At 45.0% G+C, this 21,258-nt stretch overlaps 1 protein-coding gene and 1 long non-coding RNA gene across 3 annotated transcripts in view; one reads left to right on the forward strand and one right to left on the reverse strand.

Annotated features, from left to right (window-relative positions):
• Positions 1 to 9,788, reverse strand: part of Ccl28 (C-C motif chemokine ligand 28) — a 24,311-nt gene extending 14,523 nt beyond the window's left edge. The window contains exon 1 of the mRNA XM_041646392.1: positions 9,684 to 9,788. Within this exon, the coding sequence (XP_041502326.1) occupies positions 9,684 to 9,747 (64 nt within the window). The 5' untranslated portion in view covers positions 9,748 to 9,788. The remainder of the gene's footprint in view (positions 1 to 9,683) is intronic.
• LOC121444560 lies at positions 3,715 to 20,581 on the forward strand. Of its 2 annotated transcripts, none has more exons than XR_005973799.1 (4): positions 3,715 to 3,960; positions 6,245 to 6,377; positions 9,567 to 9,727; positions 20,143 to 20,581. It is a non-coding gene; the product is annotated as an uncharacterized LOC121444560 (long non-coding RNA). The 2 variants fall into 2 exon arrangements; XR_005973798.1 differs by lacking the exon at positions 20,143 to 20,581 and adding an exon at positions 10,403 to 10,615.
• Positions 20,582 to 21,258: the final 677 nt, after the last annotated feature.

The raw sequence follows: 21,258 nt of genomic DNA on the forward strand, positions 1-21,258 counted from the left end.
TATCCCTGAAGGGACGGTTTGAAGAGTTGCCTCCGTTTTCGGTAGGCAGTGGAAGATGTGATCTCTCAGCGTCCTGCTCTGACTGCCCGCTGCCATGGTTTCCTTGCCATTACGGACTCCTTCCCTGGGACTGTTAGCGAACTCTTTCTTCTATAAGTTGGTCTGCATCAGTACGGTAACTAATACAGTGCACGTCAACGGATAAAGGAGGAAAATGATAGGAATGGAAAAGGGGCTTGCCAAGATCGCTCAGTGGGTGAAGGAACTGACCAGCCTGACGGTCTGAGCCTGGTCTATGGGAACCACAGGGTGCGAGGAGAGAGCTAACTCCTGAAGGTTGTTCTCTGACCCCTACATGCATGTCCCACGGCACATGTGCACCCTTCCATCCCCCCCCGTACAAAGAGATAAATGTGATAACATTTTTAAAAAAGGGTAGAAGGGGTCTCTAGGAATGTGGAAGGGGGAGCGAGGAGGAGAAAGGAGAAAATGGTAATAGAGGGGTTGAATCGGTGAAAGTACACTATATACGTGTATGCAAGTGTAATGAAATGCTAATAAAAGGTGGAATTACAAGTCAATTATTTTGCAACTACATTTTTTTTTTTTACTTAGATGACACAGTTACTTTGTGGAGGAAGCTGACACTAGATGAAAGGGATGAATCTTCCCCTAAAGATTGCCCGCATGCCATTAGTGAAAGAGGCCAGGAATACCACGGGACGTAACTTTTCTTTCCAATCATAGATTACACAAAGACAGATCTGTCTGATGGAGGTAGCATCCCTCCAAAGAGAACTAGATGACAACTGGAAATTCTAGAGAAGTCTGGCCGCATAGGGTGTAAAGCAGTCTGCACCTATAAACGAAATCCGACTGAAGCGTAAACTAGCCAGGGGCAGTGAACACCCAGTCGGCTCCAGCTTCACCCACAACCGATCCTACAGGTGCCAGGTTGCATTGGAAAGGACATGGCATAACAGATCCACATCAGAATGTCCTTTCAAAAGTGATTGGTGAGATGGATGAGTGCCGTTTCCTGCTGTCAAGAGAAGCAGACAGAGGTCAGTCACCAGAAGCTTCTTACACGGAGGAAGAACGGCAGGCTACTCCGTGCGTGGGCAGAGAAGTCTGGGGTGAATGTTAGGATAGAATAGCAGCAGTCTACCCCGAAGGCAGGGCAGCTCATGACGTGGATGGATGACCCTTGGGTCCTCTTTTAGGCTTCCCTACCTTGATGCTATCACATGTAAAAAAATGAAGAGGGCTAAACACTCACACTCATATAGCCGCCAATCAAAGTTTACCAATTATAGCCCATTTCCATGTCCACGCTCGGTCTTGTTTTGGAGCAGTCTGCTTCCATTATTTCGTTATAGCAAGCAAGACTGCAATGAACGCCCGCCTGAGCGCGCCCGCCTGAGCGCGCCAAGAGGGCACTGACTAGTCACCACGCACGAGGCATTGGTTTAATTGACCTTCAGGGCAACTATAAGCAAAAGGAACTGTCTGTATTCAGCCCCATTTAGCAAATGCGCAACTAATGTGCAGGAAATGTACATAATGTTCCCTAAGTCAAAGGACCAGGAAACAGTGGTGCTCTGGTTTGTATCCAGATCATCCAGTCGTTTCGAAAGCCCTGCGGGCTGTACCTGACTCGCACTCGTGTGTCTCCCTGGAGCTGCACCTGAACTCCTCTAGGTCATCATTTCTCAAATTGTAGCCTGCATCAGAATAATTTGGAGTTATTTTAAGACAGAGGCAATTGCCATCACCCCCCCACCTCACATTTCTGACTAGTAAATTGGGGTGACACCCGAGCATGCGCAGCCCCAACAGCTTCCCGGGTGAAACTGATACTGCTGTTCCCTGAATACACTCGGAGGACCACAGAACAGACAAACGCGGGGAATTGCTGGGCTGCGGGATACGAGCGCCTTCGCCTATACTTGACCATGCCAAAAACTCTGCAGTGATTCTGTTTACTTACATTTACGTATGGACTAGAGGAGAGCTACGCTTTTAACATTTTCAATATTTCATAATGTTACCTTGAAATGTTACCTTTGCTAGGACTGGAGTGTAAGTCAGAGGTAAACACATTCTTAGAAGGAACAAGATCCTGGATTCGGTCCCTGGCACCGAAAAGAAAATAACTGAGGGGCCGGGCGGTGGTGGCACACTCCTTTAATCCCAGGCACTCGGGAGGCAGAGGCAGGCGGATCCCTGGGAGTTCGAGGCCAGCCTGGTCTACAAGAGCTAGTTCCAGGACAGGAACCAAAAGCTACAGAGAAACCCTGTCTCGAAAAACAACAACAACAAAAAAAAAAAAAAGAAAAAGAAAGAAAGAAAGAAAGAAAATAACTGAGGGCAATTTACAAATATATCTCCCTTGTGCAACCAGGGTAAATTATTAATTTATTGGTCATAATTTATTAAATTTATTCACCTCTTTGTTTTTGTTTGTTTAAAAAATACATCTGTGTTAATAAATTGGTTTATACCTTTATTGTCCGATATTATCTTTGGGAGACTTGAGTATTAAGGCTATAGTCATGCTGATGATGCACTGGGCAGCTTTCTCTGGTTTTTAATTCTGAATTCTTAGAAAAAGTTTACATAAGGATTATTTGTTCCTTCAGTTTTTGGTAAAATCTCCAGGCACTGGGGGCTCGGGTCCAAAGGAAAGAAGTTTAACTCTGATTTATTTATAGTGATTGGATACTTACATTTTTAAATTATTCACTGAAGGGCTGGGGTTGAAGTAGCTCAGGGGTGGACCACTTGCCTGGCTATGTGCGTAAGGCCTAGGTTCATTCTCCAGTACTGTTTCCAAAACAAAAAGCTTCTTGAAAGTTTGCTAAGAAATTGTTCTTCTTATCCACAATTTGAAATTTATTATTACAAAGTTTCATAGTTATCTTACCTACTATAATATTATAGTAATTATACTTACTACAATAATAAAATATAATAATATAAATAAATATGAAAGGATACTAGCTCACTCGAGCACATGGCTCTGGCAAACCCTGCCCTTCTCTCCCCTTCCCTCTGCGTTGCTAAAAACCTACATTTCTAAAGCTAGCCACGAAGGTCTATTCTCTTATTTGGCCACTTCCTTCTCCTGATTCTGATTACCAAGATCCAACTATCAAAGTATTAAACTCCAGCAATCAAAAGCCCCCTTTGGTTCACCCAATCAACACACCCCCATCAAAATATACCACGACATCCTCGTTCATTCTGACACAGACCTCACTTTTTTACTCTTCTTAAAAATTGAACACCCGCAAGGTCATTTGCTGCTGTTTTCTGTCTGAGTCAGAAAGAAGCCACTTTAACTTTTCTTCCCTGCGTAATAAAGAATCTGTGAAAACAGGTGTTTGGGTGTGATGTGTGCCTAATTCTGGGACCGAGAGGCAGCCCCCATTGTTTGGGGGTTTTCCTTCAGTATAATAATTTTAAAAAGTCTTATGATTGCATACTGTGTTCAAAGAGCGATCCCTATGCAAAATAACAAATATTTATAAACTTATTTTGCTTAGAAACTAAAAGATTTAAAACTTACGAATTAAAGTGGAAATCACAAAACACTAATAAAGAAGTACAAAATAATACTATTTATCACGGATAGGACAGAGTTAAGTCTAGATGTGGTGTTTTCATTTAAAACACACAGAGAAAAAAATTGGAGGTCTCACGAACCTGGAAAATTTAAGTCTCTGGAAGCCGGAAAGCACGCCGTGGCGTCGCTTTACGGCTGTCGTGCTGGGTTCGCTTCCGTCGTGCCGCTCATGTCCCTGCTGGCGGCCGTGCTGCTGTTGACTCCGAGCCGGGTGTCGGTCAGTGTGTTACTGTGGGGACACCCTGCTCTCTTGCGGTCTCTCCTAACACCAGCTTGTGCGTCCTAGAGAGGGAACCCATGCCACCGGCCTCTGCTATCCCCTGGTCTGGCAGGTGAGAGGGGGTGCGCATGCGCATCCTTCTGTTTCCTAGATGGCCCAGGTCAGCCCCAAGACTGCCTTCCCGAACATCGCGGATCTGTTTGAGGATGTCGTAATTTCCGAAATCAACCAGGAGTAGTATAGTGTTTTCACATTGCGAGGGAAACACTGTAATTACAGTCGTATTTAAGTGCACTAAAAATGGAATTTTTGAAACTCTGACTAATAAAATACACACTTAAGTGTATTAACCTTGCTCTTCCAGCATTCCACTTGCCTCTCCCGGTCTGTACCCAGTGTGTGGCTTTTGATGAAAGTGAGGAATGCTGGATATTGAGTACTCACCTATCCATGCTAAGCACATCATACTTGGGAACTACACCCGGCCCTCGTCTTCAATCTTATTTTTAGTTTTTTAGAGACAGGGACTCACTGTGTAGTCCAGGCTGGCCTCTAACTCATTAAGATCAGCCCACTTCTGCCTCCTGATTGGACAAGGTGCAGAGAATGAGACTTTAGAACCCTCAGCCCTAAATGGTACATCTTCATCAAACTCCTCAAGGCTCAGCGATCTATTTGGAAGAGGAGGTAGAAAGAGATTGTAGGAGCCAAAGACGATGGTGGCACCAAGGAAACAGTGTCTTCCAGCCCACGGATGTACTTTTCACCTCACAGAGACTGTGGCAGCAGGAACTGGGCCTGCACAGGTTCAAGCCAGAGAGGGTCCCAGGGCCGAGAGGGGCAGTGGACTGACTTCCACCCCCAACCAAGAAGCTATCTGCAACGATGCCCACTGACAAAGGAAAAATTGGTTTTTCCAATGAAGTCTCACTGGTTTATTAACCACACTTCAGGGTAGGCCCTGTTCTAGGAGTGGCTGGCCAACACAAAATGAACTCAATGCTATTTCTGTAGTCATTTTTGTCTCATTTTGCTTTGGGCCTTTTTTTGTCTTATTTGAACTTCTGCTTTGCTTTTGTGTGTGTGTTAGAACCCAGGGCCTGCTGCGGGCTAAATGCTGTTCACTCAGTTGTACCCTAATCCCATGTTTTTTCAATTGATTTTAAAGATCAACAGGAGGGGCCAGTGAGCTAGCTCAGTGAGTGAAATGCTTGTCACACAAATCTGACAACCTGAGTTAAATCCCAGAACCCACATAAAAGTGGAAGGAAAAAATCTACTCCGCAGGGTTGTCCTCTGACTTCCACATGGACATATAATGGAAGGTCTGCCCCATTCCGTTATAGATAAACACACCAATCATTTCTTTAAAAAGTCTAAAAATGGAAAAACCTATGGGAAGGAAAGGAGGAGAGCCAGCAATTGCTGAGTGTCTACTCTTTGCCAAACACCATGCACGTGATCTCATTTAACATTGAGGATAACTAAGAGAAATATTATTCTATAGAAAAAGAAATGAGTTATGAGAGACAAAGCAATTTCCCTAGTTCATGTTTAGAGCTCTTAATCTTGTAATGCAAAATCCACACATCCCCGTATGTCAGCGTTTCTCAGACTGGGTTTCCTAGACCTCTGGAAAAGTCCAACAGAGGCTTTCCCCGCAACCATGAACTCTCCGAAGAGCCGACGTATTAGTCGAGTGATCTTCTAGCCAGTGTACTCTGGTCTTCCAGAAGGCCATCTTAGCAGAGGACTTTGAGGACATTGGATGTGTCATGGTAATGCCAGTGAGGTTAGCAAGTGTGGTACTATCTTTATTGCCCCAGGACCTCAGAAAATAACCAATTGGACTTCTCAATGCAGTCACACTGAGGGAAGGCCAAGTTCCTTCTGTCAGTGAGGTTCAAGCAGAAACAGGTGAAGAGCAAACACTTACCAGCCTACCTCGCAGGGCGTGTGTCAGACCCATACTCAAGCCGCCTCCGCCAAGGGGGGCAGTTCTGCTCACAATAGCGATTTCACTTTCGGTCAAACTTGATTAACATCAACGTATTGAAACCATCTCGACTTTGTAGTCATGCTTTTTAATTTTAGCATTGTAATTGTAGAAGCTGTTTATAATTACACAATTATTCTTGATTTTGTTTATACAAGAAGGAACAATAAGACCATCTAAACACTGAGAATGAAGAGGGTGCTTCCCTTCAAAGGAGCCCACACATAACTCATGTTGGAGAAGACTGCCATTATATTACACTGTTTCCTTAACATAGAAAACGATGTTAAAAAAAACACCTGTAACCACATTACAGATACAGCCACTCTTAGGACCCAAAATATAACAGTTCATCGATGATCTAGGATTGAGGAACTACATAAACATGTTTTGATTACAGGGTATACCCGATGACAACCTGAAGGAAGCAGGTTACCATTACATCATGAACCTCTGCTGTGAAAGAGCCCTACCTGGAAGAGCGACTTTCCAAACACAAACACATACTGGGAATCCCTCCTACAAATGCTTTGGTAAGATCATTTCTTAGCATCAAGTGTATGACAAGTATCTGCGCGATTCAGGAGCCATCGTGATGGTTGTGAGAAAGTAGGCCGCTCACAGATAACTTAGGACCCACGGATTAAGCAAAATCTTACAACCTGCATCTTTTGAATACAAATGAAACCTGAGTTAAAGTATAATTAAGACGGCCTGGGACCCGAGAGATAGAGCTCAGTGGGTAAAGGCATTTGCTGCCAAGGTTGATCTGAGTGTGAGCCCCAGGATTCACAAGGTAGGAGAAAACTGAGACCTATAAACTTTCCTCTGACCTCCACATGGGTCCACAGAGGCCCCTGCCAAACATAGATTAAAATGTGATGTACACACACACACACACACACACACACATAAGTGAAGCCAACCATGGACTCTGGAGTTGAACAATCTGGCTCAGGGTCACTGGATGGCAGACAATGCTCATGGACTCAACAATGAGTCTCTGAAGCCAGCAGCCACATCGACAGATGTAGGGTGTGCTCTGCCTCTGGACGGAGTCCAAGGTTTCTGTCACGGATAACATCCCCTGCTTCCTGAATGATTTGGAACACTTTAGAAATGCCAATTACTGAAGCATCACGTTGAGATAATGATTTAAGATGCCATTAAGATAATGGGCCAGTATTGTCCCTGAAGGAACAAAATGTGTTTCCCGGTCTCAGATTGGCACGGGCCACTTCCTTGTACCTCTCTCCCGTCTGCTGCAATGGCCAAGGCCACCTGCCATCTTTTCTACCCTGCTGTGTCTTCCTCACCTCCCTATTTGGCTCTCTACCACCATCTTGGATCCAGAATCATTACCATAGGTCACCCTCCCTCAAATGGAAACTTACTGAAAAAGACCTGGCATTGGGCCTTCTTAGTTCCACAACTGTTCTCGGCCCCACTTCCATGAATTTTAACTCAGTATCTTTCTTCAAGACAGGGTTTCTTTGTGTAGCCCTGGCTGTCCTGAAACTAGCTCTGTAGACCAGGCTGGCTTAGAACTCACAGAGATCCACCTGCTTCTGTCCCTTAGAGCTGAGATGAAAGGCAGGGGCCACCACTGCCTGGCTATTTTTAGAAGGTTTTTTTTTGTTGTTGTTGTTGTTATTTTAAAATGTGTTTTGCCTAAGTTGTGTTTGTGCCCATGTGCATGCAATGCCTGAAGAAGCCAGAAGAGGGCACCAGATCTCCTGGATCTGGAGTTACAGACAGTTGTGAGCAGCCACGTAGGTGCTGGGAATGGAACCCAGTTCTCTGCAAGGGCAGCCAGTGCTCTTAACGACTGACCCATCTCTCCACTCCACCGCACATACAACATCACTTATTTTAAATGGCAGAAGTTGGGGTTTGTCAGACAGAGTGATGGTTTCCCTGTTCCAAACAGACTCCAGTAAGGGCCAGAGGCTGGACCACACGCTGGGAATCTCAATTTTCTGATTATCACCACCAGACATGCTCTTCACCGTAGCTGTTTGTTCCTTACCCCTCTCTTCCAGGACCCAGCCTCTGTGAAGTTTGGTGCTGCAAGGCAGAGCCGTCCTCATTCTCGGCCATTCTGCCCTTCCCTTTCTCTGAAGGAGGACTGCTGGGGGTGGGGTGTGTGTGCAGCTGGAAACAGATCCGGTAGCTGGGAGCTTCATTGCAGAGCTCCGCATGCAATCTTATTGGGTACAGTTGTAGATGGTGGGTGTCACACCTGAGCCAGTAAATGGAGAGGTATTGTGAAATAAATGAAAAGCTTCCTTCTCTATCTTGTTAATAGAAATGGAAGAGGGGGCCAAGTATTTCCTCTTCTGGTTCACTTGCGCCAAGTACCTTGCCGGACTCCACTGACGTCCTTAAGCAAACGCTGACAGGAAGGACACTGTTAGTAGGACGCAGATCACCCCAGGAGAGGGACAGCTGCCACCAGCTGCAGCCCAGGCCAAAGAACCACCGTTGGCAAGTCTGAGTTGGTTTTTTTTTTTTTTTTTTTTTTTCTGTTCAGGGCCTTGAACCCGAGGCCATGTGCTTGCTTGGAGGACTCTCTGAGCTACACCCCCAGCCTCCAACTCTCACTTCTAAGAGAAGCTCTAAATCCTGTGTGTGTGTGTGTGTGTGTAAACAAAGGAGTGATTGTGAAATTTGCTTTGAAATGTTGGCATGAGCACTTAAAAAGCTGACTAGACAAAGTTTATACTCCACCTCTGCTCTGCAAACTCTGTTTAGGATGTAGCTTAAGAAAAGATAATTGGAAGGGCCCCATCGTCTGTAACTTTCTAGGCATCAAGGGCTTTTTTCTTCTTTTTCTTTGGGGGTGGGGGAATTAATGCTCTATTTATAATCTATCTCCCAGGAGATATTCCACTTGAACTGTCTATGGCCAATATTAGTGTCGTGGTTCATTTGCTTACATATTCCAGGTGTTAAGTGATAGCACAATGTGGTGGCTCCTGCCCGGAATCCCAGCATTTGGAAGGCTGAAGCAGAAGGGCTGCTGTGCCTCTGAGGCTAGTCTGCGAGGTGTCGTGGGTTCTAGGCCAGCCAGGGCTGCCAAGTGAGACGCTGTAGAGTAGCGGTAGAGGAGATGTTCTTAAATGTGGTAGTGGCTGCTGCTGGAGTGGGTGCCTTCAGTCCAAATGCAGTTGCGACCCGCATAGTTCACCACCAACGCAGACGTTAAGTTCTCTTCAGAACACTTTGCACAGCTCAGTCTTCTCCATCATGCTCCCCTTTCTAAGGGCTACATTGAAGTTCGGTACCCACAAGCTCAAGAAACCCGGAGCTTACCTGCCAACACTGTTTTTTTTCCTCTAGGGAAAAAAATGCATACACAAACACAGACACAAATGTACACACATAGGCACGCAGATACATGTCTACACACAAACACAGAGACACAAATGTACACACATATGCACGCAGATACAGGTCTACACACAAACACAGAGACACAAATGTACACACATAGGCACGCAGATACATGTCTACACACAATCATACACGCAGAATCCAGCTGTCTGAGGCATTGGATGGAGAACAGTGGCTCTGCCCAGCTTCTAGCTGGGAGAAGCGAGTGTTCTGCCACCAGAAAGTCGCACCTGCACGGAAGGCTTCATCTCCGACAGTGGATTCATATTCCCGGGGAAACGAGTTCCTCCCCAAATCCCTGATCTTAAACCTGTGCCGTTCTCCAGATGATCAAAGAGCAACAGAAAAGTCTCATCCGAAGACAGAGACTCCTACAGCACCAACTTAGAAGGCATCCCCCCGACTCGCCCTGGAGCCCCAGGCCACTGGTGCCTCCAACTCACCTTCTGAGGTCTGAAGAGCCACACACACTGCTGCAGCCATGAGGGTAAGCCTTGCCTGCTGCATTCCCGCCTGAGCCACTGAGTCTGGCAGTGACTGGAGCGAGGCTGTGGGATAAGGAAGTGAATGTAAAGGTGTCCTTGGGCGCCCAGTTGAAGTAGGCCAGGTAGCCCCGCCCCGGGAGGTTCTCAGTTTCTTTAATGCCAGATTCCAGCAGGCTGTTAATCCCCTGCCTGATGTTTGTTCACATTGCCTGGGACTAGAGAGCACCTGTGGCTGTGTGGCAGCTGATGTCCTAACAGAATCACACAGATGCCATTGAACATATAGTTGTCTACAAGAACATATCTGCCAGCTTCCATCTACACACTGGAGTTCTAGGGGAAGAGCGTCATTTGAATTTCGTAGAAGCTTCATGGATGAATCTGATGGGCGCTTCCTTTGGGAATCATTGCTTAAAAGAAAGTTATTTTTGGCCGGATGGTGATCACTCAGGAGAGAGAGATAAGCGATAAGCGGGTCTTTGTGAGTTCGAGGCCAGCCTAGTCTACAGAGTGAGTTCCAGGACAGACTCCAAAGCTACAGAGAAACACTTTTTCAAGCAAAACAAAACAAAAGTTACTTACTTTTCTATTTTTTGGGGTTTGAGATAGGGAGTTTCTGGGGATAGGTTATTATTAGCATCTTCTCTCTCCCTCACATCACTTCCTTGGGGCCCTAGAATGAAACAATGGTTGGGCAGAGTCACTAGGAGCCATGTTTCACAGCATGAAGAACCGAGAAGATTAAAACCCACTCGCGGAATGACTATGATGAGAATCACAACCTTGGGGCAGGGTTCACTTCATCATTGCGCTACACAGTAAACCTGATGTCCACTAACAGGAACCTGTAGTCCTTGCAGGGTCCAGTGCCACATCCTTCTGAACCAAGACCCAGGTGAGAGAAATACTGGGGTAAACTGGTTTTGGTTAAGGTGAAGGAAAAAGTGAATCATGAGGCTTTGTCAAGAGAAACTATGGTGTAGGCTCTGGTTATGGACTATGTGATGTGTTGAGGGGAGTTCTTACATAGTAAATCCAGCCTGTGTCCAGGAGGCCACATGTGGCCCAGGATAGCTATGAATGTGGCCCGATGGATTTGTAGATGACAGCATCAAGTTGCAAAATGCCAAAAAGTTGGACATCCCTACACGTGGGCCAGTGTTAGCTCGGAAAGACCCTAAAATGGTGGTGGATATTAGTAGGGCTCGTTATGACAGTGGATTCCCAACATGGCTGACTTATAAAGATAAAAGGCTTACTCATTTAGCTCACAGCCTGGGAGGTCCTAGAATCAGAGTGTCATCAGCTCGGAGCTCAGTTGAGCCAAAACACAATGGAGATGCCTGTGTCCAGGTGGGTCTAAGAGGCTTCTAACATCAAGGACGCCAGATGGGAAGAGGTTGGCATCCCACAATTCTTTGTGAAGGTGTACCTTTGGGTACCACTCAAAGACTCCATCACCTCCCAACAGCAACCCCCTGGGAACTAGGGTTTTAATCACAGTCCCTGGAAGAATGCTCAGCTTCAGACCACAGAAAGTGGTTTCAGAGTTTTTTTATTATTTAAGTGAAGCCATGGATGAGAAGATCAGGAATGGAGTGGTATTAGGGCACAGGACGAAGCTGGAGGGCAGAGAGTGAGAAGGTATTTGAGGGAGGACATTGAGGACATAAAATAATGTGTGTCTTTGTGCTTTCTACTGTGAAACATCCCTTAGGCTAGGAAGCTCCAGCTGTAAACTTCTACAGATTCATTTCTTAGTTAGGAAAAATCAGATAGTTCAAAGAGAAGTGAGGTGACCCGGATGGGCCAGGAGGGGGATTATGCTTTAGGAAGGAAGTCAGGAACAGAAAGGCAAAGGCCGGGAGTTCTTGTATATGGAAGCTGGGTGTGGAAATCCACAGTAACAGGTGGTCTCCAGAGTCTGAGGAGGGTTGGAGTCAGATGGAGAAGGATGGGTACCAGGCCAGGGGGTGCAGCTGAAGAGGAGAAGTAATGTTTGATGTTTCGTAGCACGAAGCATAACTAATTAACATACTTTATTTTTTTTAAGATGTATTTATTTAATATGCATACAATGTTCTGTCTGTCTGTATGTTTGCAGGCCCGAAGAGGGTACCAGATCTCATTACAGATGGTTGTGAGCCACCATGTAGTTGTTGGGAATTGAACTCAGGACCTCTGGAAGAGTCAGTGCTCCTAACCTCTGAGCCATAACATAGTTTCTGTGCGAGGATTTGGGTCTGAGCACAACTGACTGAAATGAGTATTCCTGCGTGTTTACTTGGAAGTGTCACCCCAGCCCCTGGCATCCCCATATCCAAAGAGTCTGGAATGTTTGGGTGAAAAGTTCCATCCCAGGTCCCCTCCCCTGGGAGTTGCCTTAGTCCAAACTCCACCTCAGAGAAAGCCCGCCAATCTGTGACCCCCTCCTCAGAGATGTTCAAGACCTACACTCCTACAGAGTTTTTAAACTGCCCCCCAGAGTACAAACACGTGGTTTTCCGTTCTTCCTTTCCCATCTCCTCTCTGAGGGCTTGGAAGGACACCTGGGAGCATTAGTATCCATTAAACCTGGGCTTTTTCCAATTTGGTTTAATTTGGTCTGATTTGGAGAGGTTTATTGGGACACAAAAACTTTTCATTGTGTGATTTTCTTGATTATTTTAACTGCTGAATATTCAGATCACTTGGATGTGTTCTTTTTCTGGTGTGTATTATTACTAAAACAATCTTGTTGCTGGGAAGCCAGCTGGCAGCCTTGTCCATGCTAGTCAAGCACTCCGTTACTGAGCTATACTCCCATCTCCAGTAATGCTTATTATGACCATAGCAGTGCGGTGGTGGTCACTCTTGTAATCTGTGTCCACGCATCCCAATGTTTTCTTAAGTAAGTTCTTAGGAATGATTTCTCTAGGGCATGGGAGGTGTCTAGTAAGCTAAGATGCTTTCCACACAAGGGTGAGGACTTGAGTTTGGATCTCAGAACCCAGATCCAGGCAGAATTTGACAGTACACATCTGTATTCAGAGCACTTCCACTGCGAGATGGAGGGGGAGCCAGGAAAACCCTCAGAGACTCGAGGGCCAGCTAGCCCAGTGTGCACAGGAATGAACAATATACCTGTCTCAGCCATGTGGAGGGTAGGACTAACACCCAAGGTTGTCTTCTGGCTCCATTCATGTCTGTAAACAGAAACATGAACACACACACGCAAACACTTTTTTAAAAGGCATAATATTTCTAAAAATGTATGCCCCTCTGAATCACTTTTAATATAAATCCCCACTTCTCTCATGGCCTGCAAACATCTCTGCTCAACCTTTCTTCCTGCTCAGGAAGGGAAGGGCGTGTGAACATGCTCCTCACCATACCAAATGGCTAGCTCGGTGAGCAACAAATAATGGGTTCTCATTGTTTGCTGAACGGATAATAATCTGGATAACTAAGATGAGCAGGTATTCGGTGCACGGGGAAAACCACACTAGTGGGTTTGAATGGTTTTCAGTCCGTACCTTTGACCTCTTCTCAGTACTTGCTGTTGTACTGGGAAGAATGCTTTAAAATTTGTTACTCTGCGGGGATTATCTTCTCTATTATAGTAAAACCAAAAAAAAAAAAAAATGAATTAGAGGAGGACTAAGGATCTAGAGGTTGAATCAGGGCCAGGGGGCATGGGTGTGTGCTGTGTGAGAATTCGGGACACCGTATTCTCTAGGAACAATATTGGTCCTTTTCCAGCTAAGGCGTCTCGTGGTTTATGCTTTAATGAAATGTGTGATAGGAATGGGCATATAAAATGCCAAAGCAAACAGGGAAGCACAGAGGACTAATCAGAGGACAAAGTTTGAGCCCGAAACAGTAAGAAGGGAGTTTCCCTTGGGCTGAATTCCTGGTTAACACTATAGTTCCCTGACTGGCAGGAATACTTATGTTTCCAGATCCCTGAACACTCTGAATTCATCCCTATGTCATCGTGCTCTGTTTTATTCTGATGTTGAGGCACAGGAGTCAGGTGACTCTCATGGGGTTCGCCAACAAGCCGGGAGGGAGGCAGAGGGCACAGCGGTACTGACAGCTAGCAGAAAGAAAAACAAAGCAGGAACAACCAAGTTAGTTGTTTTTATTATTGCTATTATTATTATTATTTTATTGCTTTAAAAAATTCCAATCCAAATTCCCACTCTTTTCCCTCCTCCCACTCCCTGCCCCCTCCAGTTCTAAGAGAGGACAAGGCACCCTGCCCTGTGGCAAGTCCAAGGCCCTCCCTACTACATCTAGGTTGAGCAAGGTATACATCCAAAGAGAATAGAATTCCTGAAAGCCATTATATGCAGTAGAGACAAATCCCAGTGTCACTGTCATTGGCCCCTCAGTCTGCCCCAACTGTCAACCACATTCAGAGTGACTAGTTTGATCCCATGCTCGTTCACTCCCAGTCCAGTTGGAGTTGGTGAGCTCCCATTAGCTCAGGCACATTGTCTCAGTGGGTGAACCCCTCATGGTCTCGACTTCCTTGCTCATATTCTCAATCCTTCCACTCTTCAACTGGACCTTGGGAGCTCAATCTATTGCTCCGATGTGGTTCTCTGCTTTTGTTTCCATCTGTTGTTGGGTGAAGGTTCTATGGTGATATTTAAGATAATCATCAGTCTGCCTACAAGGCAAGGCAGGTTCGGGCACCCTCTCCTCTATTGCTTAGGGTCTTAGCTGGGGTCATCCTTGTGGATTCCTGGGAATATTTCTAGGGCCAGGTTTCTTGCTAACCCCATAATGGCTCCCTCAATCAAGATATCTCTTTCCTTGCTCTCATCTCTGTCCTTCCTCCATCTCGACTATCCCATTCCCTCAAGCTCTCCTCAACCCTCCCCCAAGTTGGTTGTTAAACTATCTCGTAGACTATAACTGAAGATAGTAAAAGATGGCACACTACCTGGGATGTGAAGTGCTTGTGTGAACTTCACACGCCAGCCTGGGACCCGCAGCAGAGACGTCAGTTTTGACATCAGAGGAAATGGGCTCCTTCCTTGACTTTGAAACAGGTGGTTACTCATGTGTAAAAGGAAGAAGTCGAAGTATTAAGTTCTAATGTATTACATATTTAAAGAAGTGTGGATTTTCTTTAAAGTTGTAGAACAGAGAAACTCTTTTCACATAAAACAAGATGCAGGAGCCATTAAGGAAATAAAACATTTTACCCATTTAGCAGGGTGGAGAGACGGCTCAGTTAAGAGCACTTGCCGCTCTTGCAGAGGACCTGAGCTTGGTTTCCAGAATCCACATGGCATTGCTGAGCCATCTGTAACTCTAGGCGCAAGGGATTCTATTCCCCCTTCTAGCCTCCTCAGGCACCAGGTACATATGTAATGCTGGCCAACACTCACACATATTAAATAAAAAATTGGCTATTCAAAAATACCAAATCCCTTTGTTGGGGCTCCCTGACCCTAAAGTAAAGGAAGGTCTCAAAGTCACCTCAGCCCCTATTTCTGTTGCCTGATGCCTGCCTCATTCTCCAGTGAAACAAGCCATGGGCTCCAGAGTTGCCCTTTTCTAAGGCAGGCTGCAGAGACGAGACCCTTCCCCAAAGCCAGCCACCATACATGAAATCCCTGCCGCTCCCCACCTTCCCTCTCGGCTCCGTCAGAAGGGTCCTGTCCCACATCGGCAGTCACACAGAAGTCAAGAAGAGTCTGAAAGCCTCGCCCTTGCAGGGTTCTCCCCTGCATAGTTAGCATAGACACACTCCTTTTGTGACTCACACTCCCTTTGTATAATCACAGCTTTTCATTACCACGCTGTTTGGAAGGTAGGCATAGAAACAAATGGTTTACTCCAGGTCTGAGGTCTTCAGTGTGGACACTCTTCTGCTTCTGAAACTGTCCAATAATTGTCTTGTTTCTCTTAATGAAATGTATTTTTTTAAAAAAAAAGCAATGCAAGAGAGAAAGACACCATGCAACAGAGCTCACTCACGTGGAAGGCATTTTTATTGGAGGAATATGAATGGGAAAAGTGGGAGGAAAGGGGAGACCTCTGGGGAGAGGAGTGGTGGAAGAAAGAGAGGCAGAGAAGCAGAGAGAGAGAAAGAAAGAGTATTATCCTTAAACACACACACACACACACACACACACACACACACACACACACCTCTCCAAAGGCCTCCAGAAGGAAAACTATTCCTTCTGACTTTAGCCCAATGGGAGAATGGCGATGGATTTCTAGTATACAAAACTATGATATAATACCTTTTCTTTTTAAGAACCACCATTGGCCGGATGATGGTGGCACACGCCTTTAATTCCAGCACTTGGGAGGCAGAGGCAGGAAGATCTCTGTGAGTTCGAGGCCAGCCTGGTCTACAAGAGCTAGTTCCAGGGCAGCTAGGTCTACACAAAAAAAAAAAAAAAAAACCCTGTCTCAACAAAAACAAAAACAACCACCATTCAAGTCACTAATTAATTAGAGGCAAAGGCTATGTAGCTCATGCTGGTCTCACTCTTGTACAATCTTCCTGCCTCAGTCTCTCGAGTACTGGAATTACAGGCAGTCACCATACTCAGCTGTGTGGTTATTATAGAAGTCAAAGGACAGTAACACAGGCAACACATACACACACTCCCAACCTGCATCCCCTCGAGGATCAAGTCAACAAACTTCTCCCCCTGCTGTCATTTCTCCCTTTCTGAGATCCCAAGGTTAAATCTCCTTGAGCTCACTAGAACTGGCAGGTTAAGAAGGAAGCAGAGAGCTTGCCCAGTGATAAGCTCTGAATGTCACAACCTAGGCTGGCAGGGCTCTTTCCAAAAGAGCTGGCCTGCAGCCTGTGGCATCTTTTGTGGAAGCTGGATTGCACAAGAGCTGCTCTGCCTGTCAGGTAAAAAGTTAGAGTCCTTGTTTGCCACGGAATCAGGCTCAACACCTAGACTATTGTAAAACAAACAGACAACTAGCTGTGAAATCCAGGCAGAGTGAACCACAGGCCACTGCACAAATGGAACCTTTGCACACACGGGGCTTTTTATAGTACCTCACAAGTACTTTCCAACTGTCATCAAGGTGCTTCACACACACACACACACACACACACACACACACACACACACGTTTGTTATATAGCAACTGCCCTGCTCTTCAGGCTTCATTTAACGCCAATCAAGTGAACTTCCTTGTTCATGACTTCGCCATTTCTGATATGGGAACACAAGAAGGGCTCAGATCAAGTCAAATGAACCTGAAGAAAGGTCTGTGTTCTCTGAAAGCTTTTTCAGAGATCCAAGGAGGACACCCCCCCCCCCCGCCATGGTGGTGCTGGGCTCCATCAGACCTTCTCCTCCTGTTCAGGCAACTCTGGGGCTATGGACTGGGCTGCCAGCATTGCTAAGGGTGCTGGGCCGGGAGGAGCTTCAGTGTCCTGCAAAGTGAAGCAGCAAAGGTTTATAGGCCTTTCTTTCACTGATCATTATTCCCGAGGAGTAAAGAAATACCAGGGGAGCTGGGTGGTGGTGGCACACACACCTTTAATCCTAGCATTCAGAAGGCAGAGACAGGCAGATCTCTGTGAGTTTGAGGCCAGCCTGGTCTACAAAGCAAGTTCCAGGACAGCCAGAAACAGAAAAAAAAAAACAAACCTGTCTCGGTAAACAAAATACAAAAAAAAAAGGAAAGAAGGAAGAAAGAGAGGGAGGGAGGGAGAGAGAGAGAAAGAGAGAGAGAGGGGAAAGGAAGGCCAGCCAGGGGATAATTATGACAAGACCTTGAATTATCTGAAGTGTAGTTTACCTGTGTAAGTTGATTATTAGGAGAAATATCCTTTTAAAGAATGCTGTCAACGCTGTCATAGTTCACTCACTAGCAGGGGTCTTTGTTCCTCTTTTCTGTCCTGGTTTCAGAAACAAGTGTCATTTGAAATTAGATCTGCTAAGTTCGAGTTCTGCTGCCTAAATTCTGTGCTGGGGCCTCAAATAAATACACGTGTAGTCTTTCCTTCTGTGTGAAGAAGCAGCCACACCTCCAACAGAATAGAATGGAAATCTCTAACTATTTCAAGTTTTATCTTGAAATTTGGCCTGGAACTATGTCTACGAGGCTGGCCTTGAACTCACAGAGATCCATCTGCGTCTGTCTACCAAGTGCTGGGATTAAAGGCACATGCCTCCTTGCCTGGTCTTCAAGTTTTATCTTTCTGTATATGAAAATAAATGATAATAATAAAGGAATTTATCAGATTAATAAAATTGTCATGAACTTCCTGCCTTGGGGCACCTTGGGATATTGCTAGTGTCTGATGAAATGGTATATTAAATAATAGAGATAGAAATATGTGCACGCAGAGGCATTGAACCCAATGGTGAACAAGAGCTGATCAAAACTGTCTTCCCACTGGGACATCAGTGTCTGGGTTTGGGCAGTCAGGTGGTGGGGTCAGGTCAAACATTCATAGCCTGAAATTGCGCTTATGGTAGGAAATGGAAACGCCTTTACTGAAAATAGAATATAGAAGCATACTTGTTTATTGTTAAGCATCATATACATAGACATTCCTCATGGCCCAGGTGACTTACTAACTCCAGAGATGATCACCATCAACTCTTTGATTTAGTAATTATTTTCTACACACACATACATGCACACACACACACACACCAGGCAAGCTTTACAAAAATGATAGCATACTGTCTTACTGATTATTTTAATTTTTAAAGACTTAAGACAGACATTTTGCATAGGCTGTATTGATCTGGCTCACTATTCAAATGTGTAGGCATTTTAGTTTAAGGCTTGCATACTAACTTAGGTTAGTGATGATCTAGTTATGTAGGTTATGTAGACTGTTATGTAAGTTCCTGTTTGGTTTTTGCCTTCTCAGGTCATCAACTGCCCCCTTTCCTTTGTGCTTATGTGTGTAGCCCTGGAACTAACTCCCTAGAACTGGAACTTCTGGGTCTCTACCCAGAAGGCTTGTACTTTTAAATCTAGTAGCACGTTTCCTCTGGCAATGATGGGGAGGTCTCTGCAGCTGCCACCAACAGCGAGATCACTAATCTTTCAGAAAACTACCAGGAAAGATTCAGAAACTACCTTTTAATTTTGCATTTTTAACTAACTATATTGAATGTCTTGGGATTTCCCTTTAGATGATTATTTCTGTAACGTAATACAGTATTTGAGATAAGCCCTTCCCGGTGTAATTGATAAGTAAAAAGTATCCCAACCACACAGCATTTCTAAATTTAGTTAAATCTACATTCATATCCACCCCTTGCCACGCCTGCAGACTCCATCAGAATCAAGTTCGGCATGTGTTTCACTGTGAAACCTGTCACATCCAGGACAGTCCTAGGCGGTCCCTTCTCTCTGCCCTCCATTCATGCACACTGACATCCAGAGAGGGCACACATATGAAACAAAGGACGCTGCTCGTCAGTGCGGCACACACAATGGTGTTCAGTTCTGTACATTCCCTGTGAGCCCCTGCTGTGCCTTCAGGGAAGACCCTGGCACAGTTCTCAGGTGTTTGCCCTCTGCAGCTGAACCCCACAGCCAGGTCCTTCACCCAGCCACCAACGAGAGACCCTAGCACCAACCACCAAGTTGGAAGACATTGCTGATTTTTAATTTGTGGGCAGACTGCTTATAGTATTTCCATTTTATCAACTGATTGTAGATGCAATTATATTAAATATTGGTAGGCTGTTTCCCTTTGAGGGAGAATTTACTATGCACCACGACTTATATGATTATTCCCACTTAAAAGGTCATCACTGTAAAGTACCGCACAGTCATACCTAAAGGCTTTTACAGAACTTCATACCCAGAAGCTTGAGTATCACTTTATCATTCCAGTGTTTGCCCAGTTGCCATAAAATTTTGCAAGGTCCCAGTGAACCTTATAGCTCTGTTATAATCAGACTTTGTATATTCAGATCTTATATATATGAATAATATGGAATAAAGTGCCACTTCATTTATAATAGGATATAAAAGGCATCGAGCACTCAGATTATTCTTTAAACTTGTGTAAAAGTAGGATCAACTATCACTGGGCTTGTCTGATTTGAAAGGAGGGCGCAGGACTGAATGACTTTAGTCATTGTTTTGTAGCTTTAGGAGACAAAGTCTATCAACTGAAATTCCCAGTATAAAAAGTATGTCCAAGCCAGGCATGGCTTTGCAAGCTCATTACTCCAGCACCCAGAGGCTGAGGTAGGAGTAGTTGCTTTTCCAGTCCAGCCTGGGTTGGGGTACATGGAGAGATTGTGTGTGTGTGTGTGTGTGTTTAGTATATCCTCTCACAGATGTACATGGGCCTTGATGAAAACACCCTGGCCCTGAAGAACACCAACCGTTAAGAGTTGGGCATGTCTGTGTTCTGTGCTGCCTTCTCTCTTCTAGTCATTCTGTGGGTTCTCACCAGGTCCTGTCTGAACAATGATCTGGAGCCAGTTGCCAAGACGAGGGGATGAGTGGATGCTGCAGTGGCTGCATTTCCCTGAAGCTTCACGAGCTCAAGAGAAGCCTGGGAGGAGGGGCCAGTGAGGAGAGAAGATGTGAAGAGGATGGAGGAGATGCAGGCCAACAAGAGGCAACTCAGCCCTCAAACACAATGGTGCGCTGACATCCACTGTCAGTAGGGCCAAGAATAGAGTGGTGGTACGGAGGGGTGGTTGCAGGTTGTTAGTGCCCGAGAGGTCAGAGCCACAAACAACGCTCATTAAAGAAGGGACATTTCTGAGGACGGAGGTAAACTGTGGTAGATCATCCCAAAACTTTATTATTTAAGGAAGGAATGATGGCGAAAGTGAATTTTCTTTCTAACAATAGAAGGTGAGATGACCCCCAAGGTGACATTTTTAAGCAAGGTCTCTTTTTTGTTGCTGTTTTTTTGAAACAAGTTCTCTCTATGTAGTGCTGACTGTCCTGGAGCTTGCTATGTTCTTATGCTTAATATGAAAAGAGCGAAAAATACAAAGGGTTTTACAATTTAGAAAAATTTCCATGTTATATAGACTTAATTTTCATGAATTTAAGCCAGATGTTTAAAAATAAATTTAATTAAACTTATTCTTTATATAATACTTACTATCATATCAACCAAATTGACAGCTGCTTTTGAAAGGTAATAGTACCTAAGAGCTAGGCTGTATAAAGTAACAGATTGCAAAAAATTTAACAATAAGAAAAATACTCTCCAAAGATCATGAACCCTTCTACAATGTACAGAACTCTATAAAGGTAGAAGCCTGGTTAGGATATGACATCATGTCTAAGTCATCCACGTTTCCTCAGAGACTAGGGCACACAATTGCTAGCATTGAAAATCACAAATTAAAAAAAATCTGAAGAGCCGGGCAGTGGTGGCGCATGCCTTTAATCCCAGCACTTGGGAGGCAGAGGCCAGCGAATCTTTGTGAGTTCGAGACCAGCTTGGTCTATAAGAGCTAGTTCCAGGACAGGCTCCAAAACCACAGAGAAACCCTGTCTTGAAAAACAAAAAAACAAACAAAAAAAAATCTGAAGAAAATAGGAATCA

Source organism: Microtus oregoni, unplaced genomic scaffold, assembly GCF_018167655.1.
Source record: "Microtus oregoni isolate MIOR12 unplaced genomic scaffold, Mior012 000132F_ref0000261, whole genome shotgun sequence".
Lineage (NCBI taxonomy): Eukaryota > Metazoa > Chordata > Mammalia > Rodentia > Cricetidae > Microtus > Microtus oregoni.